The 17,666-nt window shown below is 69.1% G+C and overlaps 2 protein-coding genes across 2 annotated transcripts; both read left to right on the top strand.

The window, feature by feature from the left end:
• Window positions 1-2,974: 2,974 nt before the first annotated feature.
• PEAR1 (platelet endothelial aggregation receptor 1) lies at window positions 2,975-12,140 on the top strand. The gene is given in 22 exon segments (XM_082781163.1): window positions 2,975-3,084; window positions 5,493-5,585; window positions 5,671-5,775; window positions 6,010-6,110; window positions 6,195-6,287; window positions 6,795-7,041; window positions 7,131-7,245; window positions 7,346-7,482; window positions 7,739-7,951; window positions 8,128-8,302; window positions 8,704-8,824; window positions 8,915-9,078; window positions 9,161-9,263; window positions 9,356-9,502; window positions 9,587-9,723; window positions 9,725-9,971; window positions 10,070-10,285; window positions 10,368-10,474; window positions 10,564-10,675; window positions 10,804-10,872; window positions 11,477-11,674; window positions 11,762-12,140. Coding segments are annotated over 21 exon segments (3,054 nt in total). The 5' UTR covers window positions 2,975-3,084; window position 5,493; the 3' UTR covers window positions 11,917-12,140.
• A 2,244-nt stretch (window positions 12,141-14,384) lies between these two features.
• Window positions 14,385-17,646, top strand: LRRC71 (leucine rich repeat containing 71; the record flags this gene model as incomplete). Its single annotated transcript, XM_082781020.1, has 11 exons — window positions 14,385-14,472; window positions 14,569-14,685; window positions 14,769-14,873; window positions 15,014-15,081; window positions 15,280-15,437; window positions 15,549-15,876; window positions 16,340-16,614; window positions 16,915-16,998; window positions 17,067-17,200; window positions 17,278-17,396; window positions 17,473-17,646. 11 exons carry the CDS (start codon window positions 14,385-14,387, stop codon window positions 17,644-17,646), a joined length of 1,650 nt encoding a protein of 549 aa, XP_082637146.1.
• Between the last annotated feature and the right edge of the window lie 20 nt (window positions 17,647-17,666).

Below are 17,666 nucleotides of genomic sequence, written 5' to 3'. Positions count from 1 at the left end.
AAGGAACAAGATTACAACTTTGAGCTTTTCCAGCGCCGCGCTGCAGATTGCCTCCCCGGTCAATACCGCGCCCCGCCGAGGGGAAGCGGCGACCGCGCGCCACCTGGGCGCTGAAAAAGGAGCCAAAAAACCCCAAAAAGGGGACTGCGGGTGGCACAACGCACCGGGCTTGGCGGACGAGCCTCCCCGTGGCCGTGCCTCAGTTTCCCCCCCGCGGGGCAGCTGGGGAAGGGTTAAGCCCCCCCCCCCCCCCCATGGCAGCCCCGCTCCCAGAAGTGTTCAGCCCTGATTGATTTCCTCCCCACCCCGCAGTTTCTCCATTTCAGCTGCTCCGGGGGGAGCGGTAATGGACTCTGGCAATGAGGTAATTAACGGCTCTGCTCCTTGGAAGAGGGTCCCCCCCTCCCCAAAACCCCCCCCCCAGCAGCACTGGGGACGGGGCTAAGGAGGGTTAAAGAGGGCTCGGGGTCCTGGGCCCCATCCCACATCCCCCAGGGTGAGATTTTTCATGCTGGGGGCGCATCCTGCGGGGTGGGGAGCTCCTGGTGCTGCTGGCCCTGCTCCATGGGACGCGCCGTGGGGCACCCCACAGCGTTATGGGGCGGGGGGAGCCCCCGGGGCGCTGCTCGGTTGTGGGTTGGGTGCGTGGAGGTCCCCCCCTTTTTGGGGCTGGATGGTTTTTTGGGGCCGGCACGGCGCTCGTGGTGGGTGCGGGGATGCAGCTGCGTCCCGGCACCGTGGGTCTCGGGGGGGTGAGTGGCGGCCAGACCCCACACAGCCCCTAAGTGCACTTGTGGGGCCTCAATCCCCCGGCCCCGGGGGTCTCGGGGGGGGGGCTGCGGAGGCATCTCGGCGCTAACGAGGCGCAGCTGAAGTGCTGCTGAAGTGTCCCCGAGCAACATTTCCCCGTGACCCCGGGGATGCCTTATTGAAGAGCGATGTGTGTGCATTGGGGGGGTCACTTCCAGGGGGTCCCAGCCCAGCTGTCCCCACCCCGCAGCCCCCCCCCAGCCCCTACAGCCTCGGTGCCCTGCCCCTGCTCCGTTTTGGGGTGGCCGTGGCAAACCCCGGGGCCACGGGTGGGCTTGATCCTAATGGAGCCCAGCGGTGGGCAAGGGGGGGGGGGGGGGGCAGCGGTTGAGCCACACTGGGACGTGAAAATCGTTAGGAGTGATTAGAGCTATTACTGTAACGAGGGGAGGCAATTAACGGCGCCTTGACATCAGTTGAGGCCGGCTAATGCACGCGCTTGGGGAGGGGGGCGGCTGGGCATGGGGAGGGGGCGACGCGTGGTGCTGAGCCTCCTGGCCGGGCTGAGCCCCCCAGGGGTGACATTTTTTTTTGGGGGGGGAGCCTGGGGTGTAGGGGGGTGCGTGCTGTCACCTGGGGCTGGGGTCCTGCACGTGGGGACGCTGCGTGCTCGGGGTGCGGGGCTGCGGGGACAAAATGCGCACGGGGTGCAGGGGGGGTCCCGGAGTTATCGGGGTTGGGGACGCTCTCTGGGGACATCTGCTCCAAGCACCCCCTACCACCAGTGTCACCGAGGAGCCGTGTCCCCAACACCACGTCCAAGCTCTCCTTGAGCACCCCCAGGGGTGGGGACCCCACCACCTCCCCGGGTGACCCGTCCCGACGCCTGGCTGCTCTCTGAGCAGAAATCTCTCCTCATTTCCAACCTGAACCCCCCCTGGCACAACTCGAGGCCGTTCCCTCTGCTCCTGGTTATCTGCAAGAAGAGACCGACCCCCAGCTCCCCACCCCTGAGCCCCCTCTTCCCCAGCCCAAACCCCCCCAGGTCCCTCAGCCGCCCCTCTCAGGACTCGTGTCCCAGCCCCTCCCCAGCTTCGTCGCCCCTCTCCGGACTCTCTCGGGCACCTCCAAGTCCTTCTGGTAGCGAGGAGCCCAAAAATGAACCCAGCACTCGAGGTGCAGCCTCACCAGAGCCGACGCTCACCCCCCTGCTCCTGGTGGCCACACTGCTCCTGACACAAGCCAGGACCCCGCTGGCCTTCTTGGCCACCTGGGCACGCTGCGGGCTTGTGTTTAGGGGAGCACCGACCAGCACCCCCAGCTCCTTCTCCTCTGCACAGCTTTCCACCACTCTGCCCCCAGCCCGTGCGCTGCGTGGGGTTGGTGTGGGCAAGGACAAAACGTGTTTGGGATGCAGGGATGGTGCATATGGGATGCAGGGATGGTGTATATGGGATACCAGGCTGCAAGGACAAATTGTGCCCGGGATGCAGGGATGATGTGTTTGGGATGCAGGGATGATATGTGGGATTATAGGGCTGATATGTGCACGGGGTGCAGGGCTGCAGGAACAAAATATGCATGGGATGCAGGGTGGCAAGGACAAATTGTGCCTGGGGTGCAGGGACGGTGTGTATGGGATGCAGGGATGATGCGTGTGGGATGCAAGATGTTGCATAGGGATGCGGAGATGATACATGCATGGGATGCTGGGCTGATGTGGGTATAGGATGCAGGGCTGCAAGGACAAAATGTGCTTGGGATGCCGGGCTGATGCGTGCAGGGGCTGCGGGGCTGCAAGGACGAATTGTGCCCGGGCTGTGGGGCCAAATGGTGCCCGGGTGCAGCCAGGACGCGCTGTGGGGCTCTGCTGGCGCCAGGTTCAGCTGGGGGCTGCCCCGGGGGTGCCACCGCCTCCCGTATGTGCCCCCCCGCCCCCAAAAAAATGGGGTGATTTGGGGTTTTCGGGGGGATTCGGGGCTGCGCTCGTGTCCCCAGAGCCGTCAGGGGCCAGGACCCTCCTGGAGGTGTCCCACAAAGGGGCTGTGGGGCCGCCCCCCCCCGCCCCGAGCCCCGGCGCTGTTGTTGTTCCAAACCTGCTGGTTTCTGGCCAGAAAAGGCGAGGAAAAAAAAAAAAACACCACCCAACTCTAGGATTTTTTTTTTTTTTTCCCTTTTCCGTAGTTGTCTCCGCGTCCAAACTTCCTGAGAGCGGCTCCGGGCCCTCCCTCTGCTTCCGACGGCCGCGCTGCGCCTCCCGGCCCGCTGGGGGTCCGGGTCCCGGCCCGCTGGGGGTCCCGGTCCCAGCCCGGAGGGGGTCCCGGTCCCGGCCCGGTGAGTGTCCCATGCTGCGCCCCCCCAGGGGTGGCCCCGAGGGGACGGTCCCCAACCTTGCGCCCACGGTTCTGGGGTCCCCCATTGACGGGGGAGGGCGTGGGATGGAGCTGTGACCCCCCGTGGTGACCCCAGCGCTGACGCTGACCCTAAGAGGGACCCATCCCCACCTCCACCCCTTCCCCACCCTGTCCCCATTCCCATCTCCAGTCCCATTCCCAGCTCCAGCCCCGTCTCCACGCCCATCCCCGTCCCCATTCTCATCCCAATCCCAATCCCTGTCCCCATCCCCGTCCCCACCCCAATACCCGCTCCCTGTCCCCGTCCCCGCGGTGTCCCCGCGATGCTCGCAGCCCCCGGAGGAAACACGTCAGCCCGCGGCAGAGGAAGCACCGGGGCACAGATAACAGCTCCGGGGGCCCCGGCGCCTTCCCGGGCTCCATGTCCCTGATGGGGACGGGGCAGAATCCCCCATCCCCTGCCCTCACCCCGGCTGCAGCCCCCCCACATCCCCCCCCAGCTTCCCACGCTGCACAATTTGGCTTCGCGCCCCAGCACCCGCGGGCGATGCTCCCCGACCCCGCATCACCCCGGGCCCTGGGAGGGAGCAGGCAGGGAGCTTCATGGGGTGGGGGGGGGATTTGGGATGTCCCCTTTTCCTCCGGTGTCGTTTGCAAAAGGAGCAGGCAGGTGGCTCCCTGGGGGAGCTGCCACCCAGGGGTGAAGGTGGCGGAGCTCTGGGTGCTGGTGACCCCCCCCAGCAGTGCCTGAGCACCCCATTCCCGTCCCCAAATGGGATCGGGCCCCCCCCCCCGGAACAGGGACGCATTGCTCCAAGCTCCGGAGGTGTTTTGGAGAGGTCTGTAGGGTTTGGAGAGGTCAGTGCTGGCTTTTGGGGGTCCCTATTGCCGTGCGCCCCCCGAGAAAACCCTGGGGGGCTCAGCCGACCGCCCCCGCTCCCCAATTAGGACCAGCTGGGCCCCTTTTTTTGATGACTCCTCGCTTTTCCTGCCAGCATCTCCGAGCGGTTCCTGTTGTTCGCAGCGGCGCTGGGGCCCCCCAGCCCCTGGCGCGGGGTTTTGCTGGAGCGGGGCCGGGGCCGGGGCGCTGCGGGGCCGTGGGGAGGGCTCGGGGGGGGGGGGTCCCGTCCCAGGGAGGAGAGGCTCGGGGTGGGGGGCTCGGAAGCAGGCGAGCGATTCCTCACCCTGGAAACGGCCGCCGGGAGCCGAAGGGAAACGGGGAGAAACTTTCTGACTAAATGTTTTTTCCACTAGAAAAACATCGCCGCTTTGGGACGGGGAGGGCTCAGCCCCGGGGAAATTATGGGGGGGGCTGCGGGGCCACCCCAAACCCCCCCTCTCCCGCTGCCTGGGTTTGCACCGAGCCAGCGGGGAGGAGGAGGATGGCGCCGGATGGAGGGGGTTGGGGGGGGTGGTGGCACCTCTGGGGTGTCCCCAAGCAGGCTGGTGGCTGGTGGCTGGCCCCAGGCTGGCTGGAGCAGCGAGGAAGCGGCCGTAAATCCAGCTGCGTGCCTCAGGAAACCTCTGTTTCCTCCCGCGGCGCACGTGCGTTCACCGCAGCGCCGCGGAACGGCCCCGTAAACACCGCGCCGCCTGCTCAGGGCCACGCGGGGCTGGCTCGGGGTCACCGGGACGGGGTCCCGGCATCCCCAACGGGGCCCGGACCCTCGCCTTCCATCCGGCTCGGTGTTGCCAAAGCCCCGATGAGGGGGGGGGTCTTTGCGCCCCCTGAATTCGGCCCCGTTCCGCCGACCCCGCTCCGAGCTGGCCGTGCTCCCAGCCCGGTCCCTCGCTCGGTTGAGCAAGAGCGCGGCGGCTCCAGGAAACACAACCCCAAATAAATGGGAAAAGCACTGAAACGGGGCCACGCGGGGCGGCTGCCAGGGGGGGGGGTTAACTCCTTCCCGTCCCCGCACCCCGCAGCCGGGTCCCCGGCACCCTGGGGACACCCGGGTGTCCCTGGCAGGGCCCCGCGCTGCGCTGGGATGCGGGGGGGAGGCTGGAGCTGAGGGTCTGAGGGTGGGGAGGTGCCAGGATGGAGCCTGGGGCATCCCAGGGGACGTCCTCGGTGCCGTGGTGGCGGTTGACAAAACCCATCCCCGGGCTGGGACATTTGGGACCCCCCCCATGAACACCAGCGCCTGCGTTTGGGGCCGGGACGTTTCTGGCTGCTTGTGGGGTCGGCGCGGTGCTGGGGCCACCCGTGCGGCCGTGCCTCAGTTTCCCCTCAACGCCTGGCTGGGGCCGGGGCCAGGAGCGTTCCTCCGCAGGCAGGAATGCGAACAAAGCCCCCCCCGGGAACCCAAAATGAGCCGGGGGCGGTGGGTGGGGAGCGGGAAGGCGGCCGTGCGAGCCCGGCTCCCAGCTCAGCGCCGCGTCCCCGTGCAGGATGGCGCTGCGGGCCGCGGCGCTGGCGGTGCACGCCTGCCTCCTGGCCGCCCTCCAGCCCGGAGACCCCAACGTCTGCAGCTACTGGGAGAGGTAGGAGCCTTACTGGGGGGGAACTGGGCGGCGGGGACCCCGCGGGATGTGCTGTCACCCCCCCCCCCCCCCTCTTCTCCGGCAGCTTCACGGCGGCGGTGAAGGAGTCGTACGCCAAGCCCCACGTCGTGGCCTCTGCTGAGCCCTGCGCCAGGGTGCTGGGCTCGTCCCAGCCCTGCCTGCAGCAAAGGTGAGAGCAGCCCCCCCCCCCCCCCCAAAAAAAAAACCCTCTCACCCAGCCCCCGGCGCTTGGAGAGGGTCCGAGGGGGTCCCCGCTCTCCCCTCCCACCGCAGCGCATCCTCAGCGCTGCCCCCCTGGGTGCTGCCCGGTGGCCAACGGGGTTGGAAGGGGGGGGTCGGGCAGGGTGTCGTCCCCCCCCCCCGCCCCGAAAACCCCATCCTCAGGGCGCTGTTTTGGGCGCAGGATCGCGTACCGCACCGAGTACCGGCAGGCGGTGCGCACCGACTACCGCCGGCGCTACCAGTGCTGCCAGGGCTACTATGAGAGCAGGGACGTCTGCGTCCGTGAGTGGGGCGAGGGGGTGAGGGGGGGGGGCTTCAAGCTGTGCCCCCCACCCTCTCCTTAACCCCCCGGCCGTGTCCCTGCAGCGCGTTGTACCCAGGAGTGCGTCCACGGCCGGTGCGTGGCTCCCGAGCGCTGCCAGTGCGAGCCGGGCTGGCGCGGCACCGACTGCTCCAGCGGTGAGGGGGGGACACGGGGAGGGGGGCGCGGGGATGGGGGACCCCCGGGGGTGGGGGGTGGGAGGGGGGTTGGGGGGTTGGAGGGGGGATGGGAGGGGAAGGGATAGGGGTTGGGGAAGGATTTGGGATGGGGATGGGGATGGGGATGGGGATGAGGTGGGGATGGGGATTGGGATGGGGATGGGGATGAGGTGGGGATGGGGATGGGGAGGGATTGGGGATGGGGATGGGATTAGGATGGGGATGGGATGGGATGGGATGGGGGTGAGAGGGAGGTGGGGATGGAGATGGGGTAGGAACTGGGGTGGGGAAGGAGAAGGGAAAAGGACTGAGACAGGACGGGAATAGGAATGGGATGGGGTTGGGAATGGGGACTGGGAGCGAGACAGGGATGGGGATGAGCTGGGAATAGGGACGGGATGGGGACAGAACGGGGCTGGGACTGGGTGCGGGGTGGCAGCGGTGGTGTCCCCGGGGTGGCAGCGGCGGTGTCCCGTCCCCGTGCAGAGTGTGACGAGCGCTCGTGGGGCCGGGACTGCGAGCACCGCTGCGCCTGCCACCACGGGGCCCCCTGCGACCCCCTGAGCGGGGTCTGCGCCTGCCCCCCCGGCTTCGCTGACCCCCAGTGCCACCACCCCTGTCCCCCTGGCACCTACGGCCAGGGCTGCCACCTCCTCTGCCCCTGCCACCACGGAGCCCCCTGCAACGCCTCCACCGGTGCCTGCCTCTGCCCCCCGGGGCTCACCGGCCCCATGTGAGTGCTGGGGTCCCACGGGGGGGGGTTTGTCCCCTTGGGGAGGGGGTCCCCCAGCCGCCCGCTCACCCCTCGCCTTCCCACCGCAGCTGTGACGTGCCCTGCCCCGAGGGGACGCCGTGTGACAGCCACTGCCCCTGCCAAAACGGGGGCATCTGCCACCCCTCCGGCTCCTCCACCTGCGTGTGCCCCCACGGATGGATGGTAGGTGGGCTGCGGACCCCCCCCTTGAGGTACAAGGCACGGGGGTGTCCCCGTTTTCTCCTCCAGCCCCGCTGACCCCGCTGTCCCAAATCCCGGGCAGGGGGACATCTGCTCCACGCCGTGCCCCCCCGGGCGCTTCGGCCCCGGCTGCCAGGGCGAGTGCCGCTGCCACAACGGGGGGCGCTGCGACCCCCTGGGGGGGCAGTGCCAGTGCGCCCCCGGCTTCACCGGAGAGCAGTGAGTGGGGACGGGGGGGGGGCCGTGGAGAATTGAGCATGGTGGGGGGGGCGTCGGGGTGGGGCGCGGGGGATGGGGAAACGCAGGGCTGGGGGGGCGCAGGGAGGGGGTCACCAAACCCGGGCGCTGCCGGAGCCAAACCTCCAAAAACCGTGGCACGCAGCGAGCTGCCCGGGCTCAGCTTGGAGCATGGGGAGGGGGGGGTCCCGGGGAGCCCCAATTTGGGGGTTGTGCCCCCCTCCCTGTCCCCGTACAGGTGCCAGGAGCGGTGCCCGGTGGGGCGCTACGGGCAGGACTGCCGGGAGAGCTGCGACTGCGCCCACGGGGGCCACTGCTTCCACGTGGACGGGGCTTGCCTCTGCGAGGCCGGCTACCAGGGCAGCCGCTGCGAGGAGCCGCGCTGCCTGCCCGGCCTCTACGGCCTCCACTGCCAGAGCCGCTGCCTCTGCCACCCCCAGCACAGCCTCAGGTAAAGCCCAGCCTCGCTGCTCGGGATGCAGAGTTTTTTTTTTTTTTTTTTTTTTGGGGGAGGTCATTTTGGGTAGGGGATGGTTCCCCTCCCCGCTCCGTTTGCGGAGCTCCCTCCCAGCGCACCCCGGTGCCCCCAAACTGGGAGCACTGGGGTGCTGAGCGGGTGCCCCCCAGCTGCCACCCGCTGCTCGGGGAGTGCTCCTGTCGCCCCGGCTGGGCCGGGCTTTTCTGCAACGAGAGCTGCCCCCCCGGCTCCTTCGGGGCCGGCTGCCTGCAGTCCTGCCTCTGCCTCAACGGGGGCACCTGCGACGGGACCACCGGCCGCTGCCACTGCCCCCCCGGCTACACGGTGCGTCCCCGAGCTGCCATCACCGTGGGGTGGGTATGGGAGGGCGTGGGGACCCCCGGGGGTGGGGGGGGAAAGGACACGGGGGGAGGTCTGGGTGTGCCTCTGGGGGGACACCGGGCGGCCTTGGGGTGGGCTTGGGGGTCTGGTTGTGTTTGGGGGCTGTTTGGGGTCGAGGGAGGTCGAGGTAACCTTGGGGGGTCCGTTGGGATTTTGGGGGCTGTTTGGGGTCGAGGGAGGTTGAGGTAACCTGGGGGGGGTCCGTTGGGATTTTGGGGTCACCCGCTCTGCTTCCAACACTGGTGCGCCAAGAGGGGGGGACCAGGGTGGTCCCTGGGCTCCCATCTCCTCTGGGGGGGTCTCCCCTTCTCACCCCCCCCTCCCCCTGTCCCTGCCACCCCCAGGACGAGCACTGCTCCTCCCTGTGCCCCCCTGACACTTTTGGGGTGAACTGCTCGGGGCGCTGCTCCTGCCAGCACGCCGTCGCCTGCTCCCCCATCGACGGCTCCTGCTCCTGCAAGGAAGGTGGGTGCGCGACGGGGGCCGCAGCGGGGACATGATGGGGGGGTCACATCCCCATCCCCACACCTCCCCCCCCTTCCTCACACCCCACAGGCTGGCACGGCCCCAACTGCTCAGCGCCGTGCCCCCCCGGCACTTGGGGTCCCGGCTGCAACCGGAGCTGCGACTGCGCCCACGGAGCCGCCTGCAGCGCCCAGAGCGGGACCTGCAGCTGCTCCCCGGGCTGGCACGGCCCCCGCTGCCACCAGCCCTGCCCGGTGAGTGCCCCATCCCCAACGGCACCGGGAGGGGGTCTCGGTGCCACCGTCCCACGTCCTGACCCCGTCCCCGTGCCCCCAGAACGGGACTTTCGGTGCCGGCTGCGGGCAGCGCTGCGACTGCGCCCACGCGGACGGCTGCGACGCCGTCACCGGGGAGTGCCACTGCCTGCCCGGCTGGACAGGTGAGGAGGGGGTCCTTTGTGGAGGGGGGGGGGGACACCCCGCTGCGCACCCCGTCCTTGTCCTTTACGGCGTCTCCCCCAACCCTTTTTAGGGCCGCAGTGCAAGCGGGGCTGCCCGCAGGGTTTTTGGGGTCGGGGCTGCGGCCAGCCCTGCTCCTGCCGCAACGGAGCGTCCTGCTCGCCCGAGGACGGGTCCTGCACTTGCACCCCGGGCTACCGTGGCCCCAACTGCCAGCGCTGTGAGTGTCCCCGGCGAGAAGCAGGGTTATTTTCCCCCCCCCAGTGAGCCCCCCCTGGTCTCACCGCAGCCCTGCCGCCCGCAGCCTGCCCCCCCGGCCGCTATGGCAAGAGGTGCTCGCTGAGCTGCTCCTGCTCCAACCGCTCCTCCTGCCACCCCGCCACCGGCGCCTGCCTCTGCGCCGTGGGCTGGACGGGGACGCACTGCGAAGAAGGTGGGGACCCCCCCCCAGCAACCCTGTGCCCCCCCCCAGGGTTCAGCCTTAGGGGTCCTGGGGGGGGTGCCGGGTGGTAGGGAGCCACCGGCTGGCTCCATCCTGGGCACCCCCCCGTACCCTGCAGAGTGCCCCCCCGGGACTTTCGGGCTGCGGTGTGAGCAGCTGTGCCGCTGTCCCCAAAATGCCACTTGTCACCCCGTTACCGGCGCGTGCCCGTGCGCCCCCGGCAGGAGCGGACCCCACTGTGAGGCCGGTGAGTGGGCGCGGAGAGGGGCTGGGGGGCCAGAGGGGGGGTCCGTGCCCATCCTAAGCACTTATCCCTGCGTGTCCCCCCCTCCCCTCAAATTGCAGAGACCCCCGACCAGCCCTACACCATCGTGCCCACCCCTCCGCTGGCCTACAGCACCCTGGGGGTGGTGGTCAGCCTGGTGGCCCTGGTGGCTTTGCTGGTGGCCGCGGTGGCCGCGGGGCTGTGCTACCGCCAGCGGCAGAAGGGGAAGGAGAACCGGCACCTGGCCGTGGCGTACACGGCGGGACGGACGGACACCTCCGAGTACGTGGTGCCAGGTGAGCGGCGCGCGGGACCGCGGCTCCAGGACCCCAGGCGGGGGTCCCGTGGCACCCCCCGGGGCTGACGCTTGTCCCCCAGATGTGCCACCGGGTCCCACGCACTACTACTCCAACCCCAGTTACCACACGCTGTCCCAGTGCACGCTGCCTGCGCCCGGCACCCAGGATAGAGCCAGCTCCCTAAAGGTACGGCACGGCACCCACGGCACCGGGCACGGCACCGGGCACGGCACCGGGAGCCCCGTGGCCGACCTGGCTCCGTTTTTTGGCCCCAGGTACCCGGCCCCCAGCTCTTCCCTGGCGCAGAGAGACCCTACGGCCCCGAAGGCAACGCCACGCTGCCCCCCGACTGGAAGCACCTCGGGGCGCCCCCGCTGGGACCCAGGGGTGAGAGGGGGCGCAGGGGAGGTGCTGGGCGCCCCGGGGTTTGGGGGAGTAGATTGTGGGGTGCAGAGGGGGGTCCCAAAGCTGTTCCCATTCCCGGCTGCTGCTTTTTCACGGTTTTTGGCTTCCAGGTGGGGGACACCTGGACCGGAGCTACAGCTACAGCTACAGCTGCAGCCTGGGGAAGTACTACGGCAAGGGTACCCCTGGGGAAGGGAAGGGCTGGGGTGGGGTGGGGAAGGGAAGGGGAAAGGAAAGGGGATGGGATGGGATGGGATGGAGTGGGATTAGATGGGGTGGGGTGGGGAAGGGAAGAGGATGGGGATAGGGATGGGTTGGAGAGGGGAAAGGGGAAGGGGAAGGGATGGGGAGGGGAAGGGAATGGGATGGGATGGGATGGGATGGAGAGAGGAAAGGGGAAGGGATGGGGATGGGATAGGGAAGGGGGAAAGGAAGAGGATGGGATGGGATAGGATGGGATAGGATGGGATAGGATGGGGAAGGGGATGGGAAAAGGGGAAGGGAATGGGGAAGGGAATGGGATGGGGAAAGGGAAGGGAAGGGGATGGGGATAGGGAGAAGGGACGGGGATGGAAATTGGGATGGGGATGGAAATAGGGAAGAGGATGGGGAAGAGGATAGGGATGGGGATGGAGAGGAGAAGGGCTAGGAGAAGGGATGAAAAGGGGCTAACACCGAGCGTGCTGTGCAGTGAGGGGGGGGGGAACGGCTGGGACACGGCTGGTGCAGGGCTGCTCCCCGGCCCCTGTGACGGGGACCCCCCCCCCAAACCTCCTCCCGCAGAGCACCCCCAGGAGGGGCTGGGGGCCAGCGCCAGCTCGCTGGCCAGCGAGAATCCCTACGCCACCATCAAGGACCTGCCCCCCCTCCTGGCCAAGACCCCCGAGGGCAGCTACATGGAGATGAAGGCCCCGGTGCAGCGGGAGATGTCCTACGCCGAGATCGGGCTCCTCGAGGAGCCTCCTGCCAGCCCCGAGGAGGGTACAGACGAGGGGGGACAGCCTGGGGGGGGGGCAGACCCCAGCCCTGCTGCCAGCTGCCCCCAGCCGCCCCCTCTTCTCCCCCCAGAGAGCAGCCCGGGGGGGGCAGAGGGCGCGGAACCGGCCCCGAGCACCCCCAGCTACTACGACTCCCCCAGGAACAGCCACATCCCCAGCCACTACGACGTGCCCCCCGTCCGCCACCACCCGCCGTCCCCCCCGCTGCGCAGAAAGGACCGCTGAGCCCCCCCCCACGTTGTCCCCCCCCCAAAAAAAAGCACCCCTTGCCTTGGGGACAAGGACGAGGGCCCCCGCCCTGGCTCCAGGACGCTCTGGGGACAAGGACAGGGGACACGGGGGGTCCGTCCCAGGGTCCCTGCGGGGGCTGAGCGCCCCCCCCCCGGAGCCCCCATCCCTGTCCCCCAGCCCTGGGGGGCGCAGCCTGTAAATAAAGCCGGGTTGTTGGAAGCGGGGCTCCAGGCTGCCTGCGGCCGCATCCTTGTGTCAGGGGTGGGGGGAGCACAGAGGGGACCTGGGGGGGCGCAGTCCCGGGGTGGGGCCGGGAAGGGGCGCCCAGAGCCCCCCCCGAGTGCCCGGGGGGCTGCAGCAGGGCGCGGGGATGGCGCAGCAAAGCGCCCAGGCCGGATCCAGAACGCGCTCCGTGATTGGTCAAGTTGGAGCGGGCGCTGTCCACTGATTGGTCCAGTCATTGCCCAACGCTGGTCAAGGGCCGGTGATTGGCCCAGGGGCGATCCGCGGGGACTGCGGCGAGGTCCCGAGCGTGGCCCGGAGCTGGGCCAAGGGACAGGGGGGCTGGGGGGGCCCGGAGTGCTGCAGGAAAGGCCCCATCTTCGGCCCCGCAATGCTTCCCTCAGGGCTCCGACAAAATGCCGGTGATTGGCCCAGTACGACCCGCAGGCCAGCACCAGTAAAGCCCAGTCCGTGTCCCAGTGCTGCCTGAAGAGGCCCCGCAGGGCAGGCTCGGGGGCAGCTCGAGCCCAGCAACGCTCCCGGAGCGGATCCAAAGCGCGCCCCGTGATTGGTCACTGAGTGTCCAGCACCGGCCCCGTGATTGGCCCAGCTCCGATCCAGCGACACAGCCCAGCCAGGCCCAGAAGCGCCCAGCAGGGCTCCAGGAAGGGCCGCCCTTCGGCGCAGCTCCGGTCCTAGTGATGGTCCAGTATCTGCTCCAGGAAAGGCTCAGTAATCAGCACTGTAATAATCCAAATACGGCTGCAGGTTATGCCTAGAAATTGTCCCTGTAATGGTTGAATGAGGGCTGCAGAAGAAGCCCAGTGCCTGGCCTGGGGTGCAAGGACAGCTCTAGGAAGGGCCCAGTGCTGGGCCCAGTTGTGGTACAGTGAGACCCGAACCAGGCCAAGTGACTGGCCCAGAAACTGTCCAGTCAGGGCTCCAGTAAAGGCCAATTTTCGGCCCCAAAATCCAAACGCAGCTGCACAATATGCCCAGAGATTGCCCCTGTGATGGTCTGGTGAGGGCTGCAGGGAAGGCCCAGCAATGCTTCCAGGAGGACCCCAACAAAATGCCGGTGATTGGCCCAGCGGAACTCAGAGAAAAACACCAGGAACGGCCCCAAAACTGTCCCGGTGCTGCCCAAGAGGGCCCCGCAGGGCGCCCACTGCCGGCCCGGGGCAGCTCCAGCCCAGCCCCTGGGCCTGGCCCAGCAACGCTCCCGGAGCGGATCCAAAGCGCGCCCCGTGATTGGCCCAAACATCATCCAATCAGCGCTGCAGCACGGCCCCACCCTTACCCCTCCACCTTCCCCATCGGCCCCGCCCACCCCTCCAGACCCCGCCCCCTCCCGCCCTGACCCCGCCCCCTTCCCGCTGGCCCCGCCCCCTCGTTGCCATGGGGACGCCCCGAGGCCGCCGAGCGAGGTGGGGCCCGGCCTGGGCCCCCCCCGGCCCCATGGGGACCCCCGAGGACCCCCCCAGGACCCCCCCGGCACCGGGACCCCCCTGCTCCGCGGGGGGACCCCCACAGCTCCCCCCTCCGGCAGTGGAAGCCCCCAGGGACCCCCCCCACACCTCCTAAGCAAACTTCTATAGGGCCCCCCCCGCTCTAGGACCCCCCCCTTTCCCCTTTTGGGGACCCCCCCAGTGCCCCCCCCTTAGCACCCGGGACCCTCCTTGGACCACTATGGAGCCCTCCAGGGGACCCCCCCAGCCTTGGGGGACCCCCCACCCCTTCTGGAGCCCTCCATGGGGACCCCCATGCAGCCCCCCCCAATCTCTGCACCCCCCCTTGCTCCCTGTGGCGACCCCCATTGCCCCCCACCCCCCCATTAACCCCCCTACATCCCCTATGGAGACCCCCATAGGTCCCCCCCCACCTCTAGGACCACCGCTGAGTCCCCCACCACCCCTGGGACCCCCCCGGGACCCCCTCCACCTCTGAGACCCCCCCCCCCACCACTGGGTCCCCCCCACCTCTGGGACCCCTCCCCCCAACACTGGGACCCCCCCCGGCTCCCCCCCACCCCTGGGACCCCCCCTTGAGTCCCCCCACCACCTCTGGGACCCCCCCAGGTCCTCCCCACCCCCACCAGATCCCCTTTAGCGGGGCCTCCCCCTCACCCCAGGGATCCTTTGGGTGCCAGCCCCAGGTCCGGGGGGGGGGGGGGGGGGGACTGGGGATGGGGTGGGGGGGCTCTGAGCCTCCCCCCCCGGGACCCTCCCCAGCTCCCAGCCATGAGACGGCGCCGGGAGAGAACCCCCCGGGAGAAGGCGGCGGCGGCGGCCCCCGAGGAGGAGGTGAAGAAGGGCGAGCAGGGGGCAGGTGAGGCCAGGTCCTGATGGTTTTTGTTGTTTTTTTTTTGGGGGGGGGACACAGCAGAGCCCCCCCCCCAACACCTCACACACACCCCCCCCCCAGAGGAGTACCAGTGCAGCGGTGTCCTGGAGCAGGACCTGGCCGAGCTGTGCGCCCGCGCCGGCATCGCCGCTGTCCCCGCGGTCACCCCCCGGGTGTCCCCCGCCGGCCCCACAGACGGTGAGCGGGGTGCATGGGGTGGGGGGGGGCACGGGGGGGTTATTCTGGGGGTTGGGGGTCCTGAGGCCCCCACCCCTGTGCAGCGGAGGGGCTGGAGACCCTCGGCGAGCGGTGGCACGGCCAGCGCTGCGTCCAGGTGGAGACGGAGCACGACGACCCCCGGAGCGTGCGCGAGGTCTTCGTGCGAGGTCAGCCCCCAAAAATCCCCCAAAATGTCCCTAAGGGGGACGGGGATGAGCCCCGCCGGCCCCTCCCTGGAGGCTCGAGGCCACTCTTGGGGGCTTTTCCCCCTTCCCACCCCAATTCTTCGCCCTCGTCCCCTCCCCAGACTGGAGCATCGAGGAGGAGATGCTGGGGGTCCTCGGCAAGTGCCTGCCCGCCCTCCCCCATCTACAGGCCCTGCAGTGAGTGTGGGGCTGGGGAGGGGGCTTGGGGGTGACCCCCCCAGGTGCTGCCACGTCCCCTCCCTGGTGACGTGCCCCCTGATGCCACTTGTCCCCCCCCCACAGCTTTTGGAGGGCCGGGCTCACCGACCGCCTGCTCCCCGCGCTGACCGCGCTGCTGGCACGCTGCCCCGGCCTCGGGTACGCATAGTTTTTTTTTTTTTTTTGGGGTGGGGGCAGCTTGATTAGCGTCTCGTTATCTTTAATTAAGACGATTTTGGAGACTTTTTGCCCCCGCAGCACGCTCAGCCTGGAGGGGAACCCCTTGCCGGAGCACTCCTTCCACCTGCTGCTGGGGCCCGGCAGCACGTGAGTCGAGGGAAGGGGGCACACACAACGGGGGGGGGGGCAAAATCCCACCTGGGACCCCCGGGACCCCCCCCAGATGTGTGTGTGTGTGTCCCCCCCGTGTCCCCGCAGGCTGTCCCACCTCTCGCTGCGCAACAACAGCATCGGCGACGAGGCGGCGCGGCTGCTGGGGCAGAGCCTCTCCACCCTCGGCTCCTCCAACCGCAGCCTGGTCTCGCTGGTGCTCAGCTTCAACCACATCTCGGATTTGGGAGCGGGGCACATCGCCCAGGTGGGGGCTGTGGGGTCGGGGAGGGGGGCCCGCTGTCTGTGCCCCCCACCCCTCTCAGCTTTTTCTGTGCGCCCCCTCCCCAAGGGTTTGCGCTGGAACCGCTCGCTGCTGTCGCTGTCCCTGGCGCACAACGAGATCGGGGACGAGGGGGCTCTGCGGATGGCTGAGGTGGGGTTGGGACCCCCCGGCTCCATGCAGGGGAGAGGGATGGGGTCAGAGCAGGATGGGACTGGAGTGGGATGGGGTGGGAGACGGATGGGGCCAGAGCGGGATGGAGTTGGAGTGGGATGAGGCCAGAGTGGGATGGGGTCAGAGCAGAGCAGAATGGGGTTGGAGCAGGATGGCGTCAGAATGGGATGGGGTTGGAGCGGGTTGGGATTGGAGCAGGATGGGATCAGAGCGGGTTGGACTCGGAGTGGGATGGGGTCAGAATGGGATGGGGATGGAGAGGGATGGAGCCAGAGTGGGTTGGGGGCAGAGCAGGACAGGGCTGGAGTGGGATGGGGCCAGCAGTGGGATGGGGCTGGAGCAAGTTGGGGTTGGAGCAGAGCAGGATGGGGTCAGAGTGGGATGGGGTCAGAGCGGGACGGGGCCGGCCCCATAACCGCAGCCCCGGCCCCGCTGGTGCCAGGTGCTGGGTCCTTTCGCTCTGACGCACGCTGAGGTGGTGGAACGGCGGCGGCTGCTGCTGGCAGAGGCGATGGAGAAGCCCCAGGCGGTGAGTGTTGTGTGTGCGGGATTTTGGGGGAGGTGGGGGGGCTTCCTGGGGACCCCCCCTTGCAGCGCTGTGTGGCTCCCCCCAAGCAGATCGAGGGCAGGAGCGAGCGCGCCCCGAGCCTGCAGGGCGGCGCGGGCACCGAGAGGCTGCTCCCGGCCAAGCACAGCAAGGGCACGGCCAAGAAGAAGGTGAGGAGGTGGGTGGCCGATTGGGGGGGGGGGGGGGAGGATTTTGGGGTGCCAAATGGAAAAAAAAAACCCTACTGGTTTTGTATGGGGACGGGGGGGGGTGTGGGGGGGCTGTGGCCGTGCCTCAGTTTCCCCCAAACACGAGCAGGGCGTCCCCAAAGTGCTGCCCACGGGGTGCTGTCCCTCGGAAGGACGGAAGGACGACCCGAAACAGCCCAAAAAGCGTGAGTGAGGGGCTGGGGGGGTGCGGGGGGGGTCACACCCGGCTCAGCTCCCCCCTCCTCTGCGCCCCCCCCCCAGCTGTGACAGCGCCTGCAGACCCCCGGCCCACCCGAAGCCGCGGCGCCAAAGCCGCCAGCAAGGAGAAGCGCAGCACGGAGGCGAGTGGGGTGATGGGGGGGGGGGAATGGGGGGACACGGCCCTATTTTTTGGGCCCCCCCCTCACCCTCAGCACCCCCAAATCGCCCCCTCCCCAGGCGCAGGACGCGGCCGAGCCCTCGCACCCGCTGCTGGAGCCGGGGTGGCACCGCCAGGGGCAGGTGGTGGTGCCGGGGAACCGCGCGCTGCTCAACCTCAACCTGTCCCGTGAGTGTTGGGGGGGGGGGGTCCGGGGGGGGCCCCATTCCCACCTCTATGCCCAATTTGTGCCCCCCCCCTCGCAGATAACCGCATCACGGAGCGGGGTCTGGCTGCTTTCCTGGCATTGCTGCAGGGGCAGCAGCAGGAGGAGCAGCCGGGGGGGGGCACGGGGAGGCCGGGGCTGCTGCGCCTCTCGCTGCAGGTGAGTTGTGGGGGGGGGACACACATGGGGGGGGGACACAGGGGGGGACACGGCCACATCCCCGCTGTCCCCGCAGAGGAACAGCTTCCCTCCCAGCTGCGAGGCCTTCGCCCAGCTCCAGGAGCTGCTGCAGCGGCGCGACCCCGTCCCCAAAGCGCGGGAGGAGCAGGCGCCGCCGGATCCCGAAGGAGAACCGGGGGCTTTTTTTTGGGGAGAAAAAGCCAAAAAAAAGCACAACCTGAAAATCTGACCGTGGGGAGGAAGGCAATA

Source organism: Aythya marila (assembly GCF_965140915.1).
Source record: "Aythya marila genome assembly, chromosome: 29".
NCBI lineage: Eukaryota > Metazoa > Chordata > Aves > Anseriformes > Anatidae > Aythya > Aythya marila.
Note: the sequence above shows the minus strand (reverse complement) of the source record. Positions and strands in the feature narration are given on the sequence as shown.